General features: G+C 39.5%; 1 protein-coding gene across 1 annotated transcript in view; it reads right to left on the bottom strand.

Moving 5' to 3' along the window:
* Window positions 1-7181, bottom strand: part of M1AP (meiosis 1 associated protein) — a 52830-nt gene extending 45649 nt beyond the window's left edge. Inside the window, exons 1-2 of the mRNA XM_006759990.2 lie at window positions 6902-7181; window positions 514-699 (exon numbers count right to left, since the gene is read on the bottom strand). Of these exons, the coding sequence (XP_006760053.1) occupies window positions 514-699; window positions 6902-7141 (426 nt within the window). The 5' untranslated portion in view covers window positions 7142-7181. The remainder of the gene's footprint in view (window positions 1-513; window positions 700-6901) is intronic.
* Window positions 7182-12456: the final 5275 nt, after the last annotated feature.

The raw sequence follows: 12456 nt of genomic DNA, 5'->3' as shown, positions 1-12456 counted from the left end.
TATCCACTGAGCCAAACTGGTTAGGGCTCTTAATTATATTTTTAAGATTGTCTCAGTCTGGCAACAGAATTTTAGAAATCTTTACACTTCCACATTTGCTAATCCCAAGAAAAGTTACTCATTTTGGTGCTAAGATTTGATTAAATTCTTAAGAGTACCCAGAATGTATAAATATAGTCAGCCATCAAGGCAGTTTAATGATTGCTTTACAAGTTCCACAAATCCAAAGGCAGATGGCATATGCAGATTTTATCTGATTTCAGTTTTCCCTTATAATTCACTGTAGTCCCCATTTTTAGAGCTCCTCTCTATACCTAGCTGTGTAGTAAGAATTGCACAGGTTACAGGACAAAGGGACCATGTCTCCTGCCTGCAGGAAGCTGAAAACCTAGTCTTGAAAATGACATTCAATGTGAATGAAACATAGAACAATATAAGAATGATAAATAAGGAAGCATTTACGTGGACTGAAATGGGAGGATGGCTTAGACTCCTGAGGCCAGCATCTCCTACCTCCAGGGAAGTGTAGGACAGAGCTGAGCCTGTGGTCACATGTCTGCAGTACTGTTTGAACTGCTGGAGCCCATCTTCTACTGCCAACTGCAGAGAAGTACCTTGTGGTCTGAAACAACCTTCTCTCTGTAGTGTGCGGATCTCTGAGATGCAGGTCTGCAGCCTTGCAAAGTTCCCTTTCACTTGCTGCAGAGAAAAATGAATCAAAGATACAAATCTTCAGTGACCCAGGTTTCAGATTAATTGGGAGTCTAACTTCATTATCATTTATTCCTCCTCAGGAGTCCCTTCTGTTTATTTGATCAACATTAACTGAATGCCTACTACGTTCATTCTAGGCACTACACTCAAATCTTCCCTACATCAGAAGAACGAAAATTTGCAGCCAAAGGGCTTTGATTATATGGAGTTACCAGAAAGAAGAAAGGAAGGTCCAGTTGTTACTACTTAGTTTTACTAGTTTTACTTTGGTGGCCTGCAAATTGGAGGCTCAGGGCTACTCTTAACATTATCTTTATTTCTCAGTCAGTCTAAGCAGTGGCAGCTTCTTTATTCAAAAGTGATGTTTTCCCAGAAATGAGGATTTTGATGTGGTTGATCATTTCATAACTGGTAAGGTCCTACCTAATCTGCTCCTCAGGACTATTTCAGTAAGTAAGAGATGTTTGGTTTTGTCTGCAGTCAGCTTAAGGAGCCAAGAGATAAACTTGTTCTCCTCACCCTCCTTTATAAAACTTTGCTATCAGGAAGTGTTCTAATACAATCTGATTCGAGGTCAATGTTACATCTCCTAAGGATATATGCATTTTGAATAAATGTGGAATGAAAATTTGTGACACTATTTGAAGAAATTCCAAGCCTCAATAGCAGGTGTGGAGTGGGAGTAGATGGGAAGGATAGCCAAATTAGTCCAAAATCTCATTGTAGGTCATACACGATAACTATGTATGGTGCCAGGTAGGTCCTGGAAATATCGGAGGAACACTTTGTAAAGTATATGCTTATCTAACCACTATGCTGTATACCTAACTAAAACGAATACAAATAATATTGGATGTAAATTGTAATTTAAAAAAATAAAAAAATAAAGAATTGGTAATATCTTCACAGTAAGGGAATTCTTCTGAAACTGCTTTGAGAAAAGATTAATCACTTTGGTCAGATTTATTTATATTAATGTCACAATGGATATAAAAGGAATTCTAATATTTTAATTATGATCCCTGTGCCATGATTCCTTATAAAAAGTTCAGGATTATTTGATTATACTCATAAATTAAATGTGAGGAGTTATATTGAGGTTTTCAGTTTGGGCAGGACTCCTAGTTGATATTGTTCTCCTTTTATATTTTGAGCTAACTCTGCAGATAGAAAACGTCAGATGCTTATATAGGTCAGAGGCAATGGGTTTAAAGTAACATTCTTCCTTAACCAAAGATTCAGTTGTTCTATACATAAGGTAATGGCATTGTTCAGCGATTTTCTCGAGCTTTTAACCAGGTTTGAATTTACTGTTTTTTTTTAGGGGAAAAAAGGGGGCTTGTAATTTTTCCTGAGATACAGAACAGCCTGCCTCTCCTAACAGAGTAACTAAGGGATCAAGGGATTCATCCAGGGCCAGATGTGCTGAGTAGTGCCAGATGCATATAACTTAGTCAATTGAGGAGGGGGGAAAATCCTTTTACCTTTGTTTGGAACATGAGCTCATTTCTCAAAAAGCCTCTTATGCTGGATACCTTCCATTTTGTCCTTCCAGGTTACTCTCTACTTTTCTCTACCCCTATTGCCTGAGTGAAGATAGATATTACAGGCAAATATGTTCATGGGACAGACAAGCACACGGAAAATGGCACAATAGAAGAACATATCTTCCACATGGCCATAAATGTCAGTGTCACTTTCACTCTGTCCTCAGTATACTCCTAGGTATATAATCAGTGGATTATATACAGTCAGAGTTATATAATTTACTCACCCATTTACCAGTTAACAGACATTCTGTTTTCAGTTTGAGGCTATTATGAACAATGCTGCCATGAATATTCATGTATATTTATTTGTGTGAATGCATGTTTTCATTTCTGCCGGGTAGATTTCTGGGGTGGAATTGTTGGTTATATAGAAGGTATATATTTAACTTTTTAAGAAATTGACAAACTATTTTCCAAAGTGGTTGTATCATTTAACCTTCCCATCAGCAATGAATGAAGGTTAAAGTTTCCCTGCATTCTCACCAACACTTGGTATTGCCTGTTAGTATTGCCTGCCTTTTTAATTGCAGCCATTCCAGTGAGCGTGTAATGTTAACTCTGTTTTTCTTTAACTTTTTAATTTGAAATAACTAAAGATTTACACAAAACTAAAAAAATTGTACGTAGGGAACTTGTGTAACCTTCACCCAGTTTCTTCCAGTGGTTACATCTTATAGAACTAGAGCACAATTTTAAAACAAAGAAATTGACCTTAGAACAATGTGTGCAAAGGGTTCTATATCATATTATCACATCTGTTGATTCGTGTAATCACCACCTCAGTCAAGATACAGAATAATTCCCTTACCACAAAACTCTCCCTTGTGCTATGCTTTTATAGTCACCTCTGATAGGGGGGACTTATAACCTAATAGAGCACCTGAATTAATCTGAAAAGTAATCATATTATTTAAGAACATAAAAAGACCATTATTTTAAATCTTAGAACACATATACTTATGTGAATAGGGGGTTAAGTTTCTCATATGTAAATAGGGGGTTAGGTTTTTCTTTTCAAGGCCTGTGCAAAGCAATTGAGGTGACTCAGCTGTGAATCCAGCAAGCAGAACCTATAAACATGGTCAGGCCGACCCACCAGGAGTCAAAACATTATCTCATCAACATCATCTCATCACCTGATGACTAATTACAATAGCTGTTGTCTGTGGATCCCCAGGTCCCTGGCCCCTTCCCTTTATAATCCTGTTCCCTGCACCTTGGCTGGAAGGCGGAATTTGATGCTTGTAAATGCTTGTCTTCTTGGTTGCCTAGCCTTCTCAATAAACGCCCAATACGATTCAACCCTGAATTGTTATGGGACACAGCAACGGGCAGCTGAGCCCAACTTGGGGGTTTCCTGGTAACACCTCCAGCCCCTCCCATTTATAATCCTTGGTAACCATTAACCTGTTCTTATTCTTTATAATTTTGTCATTTTGGGAGAGTTACATAAATAGAATTGATGTGTGTGACCATATGAGATTGGGTCCTCCCCCACCCCCACTTAGCATAATGCTCTCGAGATCCATCCAAATTGTATGTGTTCATTTCTTTTTATTGCTGAGTAGTATTCTATGGTATGGATATATTCGTTTGTTTAATCATTAATCTATTAAGGGACACTTAGGTTGTTTCAAGTTTCTGGCTATTACAAATAAAGCTATTGTTAATATTTAAATATGTGTTTTTGTGTAGATGTAAATTTTAATTTTTCTGGGATAAATGTCCCAAAGTGCAGTTGCAGTGTTATAAAGTAAGTGTATGTTTAGATTTTTAAGAATATTACAAACTATTTTCCAGAATAGTTGTGCCAGTTTATATTCCCAGCAGCAATGAATGGGAGATCCAGGTTCTCTGCATCTGTGATAGCTTTTGGCAGTGTTACTATTTTTTATTTTAGCTGTTCTAATAGGTGTAGTATTATCTCATCATGGTCTTAATTTGCACTTGCCTAATGGCTAGTGATGTTGAATATCTTTTCATGTGCTCATTTGCCACCTATATAGCCTCTTCATTGAAATTTCTCTTCATGTGTTTGGCCCACTTTGGAATTAGATTTCTTTTTAATGTTGTGTTGAGACTTCTTTGTATGTTCTAGATATGAGTGCTTTGTCAAATTCGTGATTTGGAAATATTTTCTTCCAGTCTGGAGCTTGTCTTTTTATCCTCTTGACAGGGTTATTTGCAGAGAAATATATTTAATTTTGATGAAGTCAAATTTGTCAAGTTTTTCTTTTATGGATTGTGCTTTTGGTGTCATATCTAGGAATCTTCACCAATTTCTAGGTCCTGAAGATTTCCTCCTATATTTTCTTCTAAAAGTTTTAGTTTTACATTTAAATCTACTAGTATAACCTATTCTGAGCTAATTTTATTTTTATTTTTTAAAATATATTTTATTTATTTTTTACAGAGAGGAAGGGAGAGGGACAGAGAGTTAGAAACATCAATGAGAGAGAAACATCAATCAGCTGCCTCCTATACACTCCCGACTGGGGATGTGCCCACAACCAAGGTACATGTTTTTGACCGGAATTGAACCTGGGACCCTTCAGTCCGCAGGTTGACGCTCCATGCACTGAGCCAAACCGGTCAGGGCTGATTCTATTTTCAAGTTCATTGATTCTTTCCTCTGACTTCTCCATTCTTTGTTGAGACAATCATTTGAAGATTTTGTTTTTTCAGATTTTAGTTATTGAATTTTTTGTTTCTAAAATTTCTATTTGGTTCTTCTCTGTACTTCTCTTACTTTGATGAGATACACTATTTATCCATTTGTTTCAAGCATGTTCATAACTGCTTGTTAAAGCATTTTTTTACGTTAGCTGCTTTAAAAACTTTTTTTAGATAATTTCAACATCTGTGTCATTTCAGTATTGTAGTCTTCTCATTCAAGTTGAGATTTTCCTGGTTCTTGATATGCTGAGTGATCTTTTTTTATTGTATTCTGGACATTTGGGGTATTATGTTATAAGACTCTGGATCTTACTTAGATCTTCTGCTTTAGCAGGCCTCCTCTGATACTCTGCCAAGGGGGAAAGTGAGCTTTCTAGATAATTATTACCAGGTGGGATGTGATTCCATTTGGCCTCTCTGATTACAACCCAGAAGGGAAGGTACCTTGTTACTTCTGGGTGGGGGTGGAAGTTCAGTCTCTCTACATGGCCCCCACTGACACTCAAAGGATGGGGAAGCTTCTTTACTGTCAGGTGGGCATGAAAGTCCTGCCTTTCCACTAGTCCTTCATTAATACCACCCTGTCTTGGAAGTAAAAAGGTGCCTCATTGCTGCTCCCCACATGCCTCCACTTTTCCTCCTCTGACACCACCTCAGGGGCAGAGATAACTTTTTAATGTTGGGTAGGAGTGGGGGAGTCCAGGCTCCTATACCAATTCCATGGACACTAGGTGGAGGAGGTCTTGTTTCCACCAAGTAGGGATAAAAGTCCTGGATCCCCAGTAGGCCTTCTCTGATTGTCCTAGTCCAGTGATAGCGAACCTTTTGAGCTCGGTGAGTCAGCATTTTGAAAAACCCTAACTTAACTCTGGTGCTGTGTCACATATAGAAATTTTTTGATATTTGCAACCATAGTAATACAAAGACTTATATTTTTGATATTTATTTTATATATTTAAATGCCATTTAACAAAGAAAAATCAACCAAAAAAATGTGTTCGCGTGTCACCTCTGACACATGTGTCATAGGTTCACCATCACTGTCCTAGTAGCAAGCTGTCTCAGAAAGGGGATGCACTAGAATCTCTGAAGTCTTTCTGATCCCTGTGATTGTGAACTTTGTATAGGGGAGAAAGTGATGATTTGGATTTGTTTCAGGAGGAGAGATAGTTGTGTATGTGTGAGGGAGCTTTATAAAAGCACGGCCCCTGGCCCACCTTTGTCTTCTGGTACCCTGAGGAGTTTCACTTGAGTCCTGTGTGAAACTGTAGAGAACATATTTTCAGATTTCTGCACAGTTAGGGCTGTCTGAGCAAAGAACATTGAAACCTGGGTTAAAGGATAAGTCTTTTTTTTAAAATATATTTTATTGATCCTTTATAGAGAGGAAGGGAGAGAGATAGAGAGTTAGAAACATCGATGAGAGAGAAACATCGATCAGCTGCCTCCTGCACATCTCCCACTGGGGATGTGCCCGCAACCCAGGTACATGCCCTTGACCGGGATCGAACCTGGGACCTTTCAGTCCGCAGGCCGATGCTCTATCCACCGAGCCAAACCGGTTTTGGCTAAAGGATAAGTCTTGGCTATTTACTTGAATAGCCAGAGACATCTGAAGAAATTTAGACTTATTTTCCTGTGTTTGCATTTCACAGGGGTGTAAAAGAAGTCCATTGCTTATATTCCAGAGGGCTGTAAATGCCAAGGTTTTTCCCAGGAATGGAGGGTGGGGGATAGATGTGGACTATTTAAACTCCCATATTAATAATTTTGGGGTTTCTCTTTTGCATATAAAACTCCCTTATGTGCAGGATGACATCTAGCTTTCATTGTGTTGGGTATTGGGCATGGGAACAGGCACAACTATTGCTGTAAGTAATAATAACTGTGATATGAGGTTTCTGCAGCAGGAACCTCATCTTTACTTTCAGGACAAAATGTACAAATATAGATATACTCACCACAAATGGGAGGATGCACTCGTGTTGATTTTGCACCATGTATAAGCTGAAAAGGGACATGCGGCTGGGGCCCATCAAGCTGCAGGCTAGAGAGAAAAAGTTCTGCATAGCCTCACAGAGGTTGGAGCAGATGTCAGCCCAGGATGGTAGAGAGATATGCACAATGAGAAGCCTCGGAGGTTGCTGGTAAATCTGCGTGGGAGTGGAGGGCCCTTTACCAGTAGTTCGCCCATGATACATGGCAGTCAGACCAGAGGTGGAACTGCAGCCACCACCTTGATATTCTCTACACCTATAGGGAAGAAAGAGAAATCACTGGTTTTTGTAAAGCTGAATTATATGCTCTGTTGAAACAGAAAGTCCAAAAAGAAGTCACTGGGTACTAATTCAAGTTTTTTTAGGCAGGTTACCCCATCTTTTTTTTTTTTAAAGGTATAATTCCATTTCTGTGCAATGTCCAGAACAGGCAAATCCATAGAGACAGAGAGACAATTGATGGTTGGGAGAGGTTAAGGGAAGAGAGAATTGGAGAATGACTGCTAATGGATAAGTGTTTCTTTTAAGAGGATGAACATTCTGGAATTATAAAGTGTAATGGATGCCCACACTTGTGAATATAGTAAAAACCACTGATTTATACACCTTAAAATGATGAGTGTTTTGGAAGGCTATCTCATCTTAATAGCTCCTGAGGGATCTAGATATTTGCCTGTAATGTAAGGCTGAGAATACTTAGAGATTCTGAGGAGAACTAATGAAAAAGTTATACAAAAGTCAAACTTCAGTCTCAGAGTAAGCCATATTCCCTCATAAACTTTCTTTTTTTTTAAAAAAAATTCTTTATTGTTGAAAGTATTACATGTCTCCTTTCTCCCCTATTGACCTCTCCCAGCCCGCCCCCACACTAAACTTTCTTTATTACCATTTATTGTGCTGTATAGTAATTTGTTTCTATGACTGTCTCTCCCACTATATTGTGAATTTCCTAAGGGGGAGAACCTGTTTTGTCAACTTTATTTATCAGTGCTTAACACACTTATTTTTTAAATTAAATTTAAATTTTTTATTGTTTATAGTATTACATATGTCTCCTTTCCCCCTCATTGCCCTCTCCCCGGCTGCTCCCAAACCCCAGCACATGCCCTCACTCCCCTATTGTCTGTGTCTATTGGTTATGGTTATATGCATTGCATGCATACAAGTCCTTTGGTTGATCTTTTAGGCCCCCCCCCCCCCGCTTTCCCTCTGAGGTTGGATGGTCTGTTCAATGCTTCTAACACATTGAATTTTTTTGGGTACATAGTAATTATTAAAAATGAAAACATGACCACATTATCCCCTTCAAGACCCATTCAAGACCCTTCATGACTTGACCTTCAGCTTTATAGGTCAACTTCTTAGAAAAATATATCTAACTAATACTAAATCACACAGAATATTTAACAACCCAAATACTCTATAACCATTGAAGAAACTTAATTGGTAGCAAATATCTTCCCACAAAGTAAATGACAGGGAAGATGATTCCCCTGATGAGTTCCATCAAACTCTCAAAAGACTAAGAATTTCCATCTCAGTTTCTTTCAGAGGATAGGAGAAGGAACATTGCTCAATTAGTTTTACTAGCTTAGTATAACCTTTGATATAAAAATCAGAATACTGCCGAGACCGGTTTGGCTCAGTGGATAGAGCATCAGCCTGCGGAATCAAGGGTCCCAGGTTCGATTCCGGTCAAGGGCATGTACCTGGGTTGCGGGCACATCCCCAGTGGGAGATGTGCAGGAGGCAGCTGATCGATGTTTCTCTCTCATCGATGTTTCTGACTCTCTATCTCTCTCCCTTCTTCTCTGTAAAAAAAACAAACAATAAAATATATTAAAAAAATCAGAATACTATAAGAAAAAAATTATAGGATAATCTTATCCAAGAACGTAGATGTAAAAATTTTAAACAAAATATAAGCAAATTGAAAACAATGGCATATAAAAAGAATTATGAAAGAAATAAAACTTATTGTTTGCAGATGCTACGGTGTATATAGAAAATAAAATATAATTTAGTTATATCATTTTCTTCAAAAGGTCTCACATTTTATTAAATTTTATTCTTAGAGATTTGCTATTTTTTAATGTTTATTACATTACATCTTTTTAAATTTAGTTTTCAGTTTGTTGCTAATGCATAGAAATAGAATTGATTTCTAAATACTGATTTTTTAAATTTAACAACCTTGCTGTACTTTCTTACTGATTTTAATAATTTATCCATAGATCCTTTTGGATATTTTTGTTCACAATCATATATGGTGAATAATGACATGCATAAGGTACATGAACAAAATCAGATCATAGCAGCATAAAGAGTATCCATGAGTCTTGTTCACAATTACCCCACACTGCAAACAAGACATATGCTAATCAATGCTAGAAAGGATATATTATGGTATATTTACACATACAGAAATGGTAAGTGATATAATACAGAAAGTGAGAGTTGAGTCAAACATAAATGGAGTTGTAGAAGAAAGAGCTGAGAATATTGACAATGACATCATTTGATGACTCTATATAAACAGCCAGAGGAACTTAGTGAAAGTGAACAAAAAAGTGGTTATGACAAAAAGATGTCCTAGACAAAGTACCACTGCAAAAAACTTCATATTAGAGGGACTCGTGGAAATATTTTACAAAATTTAAAGCATAAAGGATAAACTATTGTAAGCTGATTCAAACTTAGGAGTATAACAATTTGCTAGGGCATAGAAAAGATGCTTGCTCTATCCTAAGTTATGTCATGAGAAGAAGAGGAGCACAAGCACTATTCAAACTACCATTGATAATTAAAAAAAAAATTTTATTGATTTTTTACAGAGAGGAAGGGAGAGGGATAGAGAGTTAGAAACATCGATGAGAGAGAAACATCGATCAGCTGCTTCCTGCACACTCCCTACTGGGGATGTGCCCGCAACCAAGGTACATGCCCTTGACTGGAATCGAACCTGGGACCCTTGATTCCGTAGGCTGACGATCTATCCACTGAGTCAAACTGGTTAGGGCCCATTGATAATTTTTACAAAGAAGTAAAACACTTTAATTCTCAATGTTTCTAATGTTTTAATTTATAGTGTGCTAAACAGATACTAATTTTATTATTTTTCATTTCCCTGTACACTTATAACTGACAATAAGAGAGCTTTTAACATTTGATAACAATTTTGAGAAGTCCTAGAATAAATGTAATTTTTCCCATTGATTATTAAGATCACTTTGGCTGGCCAGTTTGGCCAAGTGATTGAGCATCGACCCATGTACCAAGAGGTCACCGGTTTGAGTCTTGGTCAGGGCACATACCTGTGTGGGCTTAGTCCCCAGTGGGTTCTTGCTGGAGGCAGCTGATCAATGTTTCTCTCTCATCGATGTTTCTCTCTCTCTATCCCTCTCCCTTCCTCACTAAACAAGCAAACAAACAAATAAAAAAAATTTTTTTAAAAAGATCACTTTGACAATTGCAGCTTGTACAGTCATTTTTAGATCCCACACTGTGTGCAATTCCAAGACTGGACTTTAATGAGGTAAGAGGCCATTCTCTTCCCTATATCCTCAAATATGATCAATTAATGTATTTGATGTGTTTGGGCACAGTACTAAGCACAGTACTAAGAGAATCATTAAGCATCTGACTACATCTGACCCTGTACTATATTCTCCACTTTTGCCAACAAAACCCACTTACTGGTGTCCCTGCAAACTGGTTAAACCTGGAACTGGGCCTTGAACCACCAGAAGCCATCAAGTTACTCCCTTGCGAAAAACCTTACAATCGTTTTCAATTATACTTGGGACAAAATCCAAAATCCTTACTCTGGCTCCGAAATTCTGTATGCATCTCCGTTTCATCTCTCCATCCTCATGCCATGCCATTCCCTGACCAACCCCCTTCCAGCCTACCCCGCCACTGGGGCACCATTCACATGCACAAATTGTGGGCCTCTCACTGTGGTTCCCACCGTCTGAGCATTCTGCTCCTTAATCCCTTCATCCTTTAGATAACTGAATTTAGGTCTTAATAGGGTACTGCCCCTCATAAATGCTTTTATAGCCTTTAGGACAATTTATTTGTGACTATTGATTCAATGGTTCTCCCTCCCTCAATGCTCAATTAAAAATTTCATGGATCTTGAGCACTTTTAATTAATTTATTTAAAAAAATGTGATTGATTTCAGAGAGGAAGAGAGAGAGGGAAACAGCAATGATAAGAGAGAATCATTAAACATTACCTCCTGCATGCCCACACTGGAGTGGAGTCTGCAGCCACAACTGGGGCATGTACCCTGACCAGGAAACCAACTGTGACCTCCTGGTTCATGGTTTGGCTCAGTGGATAGAGCATTGGCCTGTGGACTGAAGGGTCCCAGGTTCGATTCCTGCCCGGATTGTGGGCTTGATCCCCAGTAGGGGGTGTGCAGGAGGCAGCAGCTTATCAATGATTCTCTCTCATCATTGATGTTTCTCTCTCTCCCTTCCTCTCTGAAATAAATAAAAATATATTTAAAAAAAGAAAGAAAAAAAAAAAAGAAACTCAACCACTGAGCCACGTGGGAGGGGCGATCCTGAGCACTTTTGTCTCCGCGGACTCTCACTTCATTAAAAAAAAATAAAAAAAAATTAATGAATAGATTTTTTTGTGGGCTGTAAAAATTTCGCTTTGTTTTCTGACGTAAGAAAAAAAATCAAAACATTTTCTTTGATTCTTTCATTTTTCCCCCTGACTTTAAAAGAAGTCTGAACATTTCCGTGGGCCCCTCAAAGAGTCGTGCGTCACAGGCGCGGCTGCGCTCAGCGTGCCTGACACATGGGTGGCCCAGGGCCCAGGCTTGGGAGAGCCCTCGGGAGACAAGGCGTCTGCGGTCCTCTGGTCAGAACCCCCTGCCAGGCGGAGCCTGCCAGGCTGAGCCGGACCCGCACCCGCCCCCGTGGGCCTTGGGCCTCTGGGCGCCCTCTTGCCCCAGCCCGAGCTGCTAACACCGCCTGGGGGGCGAGCCGGCTGAAGCCCAGGTGGCTTCTTGTTTCCCTCTTTTCCTCCCTCGGGTCTCCTTAGCCCTTCTCCTGCCCTGAGGAGTGGAGAAGCTCTGGGGTCCCCACTTGCTGGGGGAGGGCCAAGACCCATCACCCCGCCCTTGGGTTCCCCGCACACGCCTGCGCAGCGGAAGGCGCCCCCTTCAGGCCGGCGGCTGGAGGCGGGAGTTGCCTCTGGGTCCAGCTCAGGCTGCACCCCAGGAGCTTGGTCTCCAAGGCCGTGAAGTGGCGGGTGAGGTGTGAGGGAAGAGGTTTGGATCTCCTTGGAGAATAGAGTTACACCTGACACTTCCTGTCAGCTACCCCCATGGAACATTCCAGTGGTACTTGCATTGTGCTCTTGGCTTTAACCTTTCTCTTCTCCATCATCCACTCACTCACTCACTCACTCACTCACTCACTCACTCACTCATCCATTCACTGAGTCAGTCACTCTTTTATTCAATAAGTATTTGCTGAGGGCGTACTCTGTGCCAGGA

The sequence above is a fragment of the Myotis davidii genome, unplaced genomic scaffold (genome assembly GCF_000327345.1).
Source record: "Myotis davidii unplaced genomic scaffold, ASM32734v1 scaffold1477, whole genome shotgun sequence".
Classification (NCBI taxonomy): Eukaryota; Metazoa; Chordata; class Mammalia; order Chiroptera; family Vespertilionidae; genus Myotis; species Myotis davidii.
The sequence above is the reverse complement of the archived record's forward strand: the minus strand, read 5'-3'. Positions and strand labels throughout refer to the sequence as shown.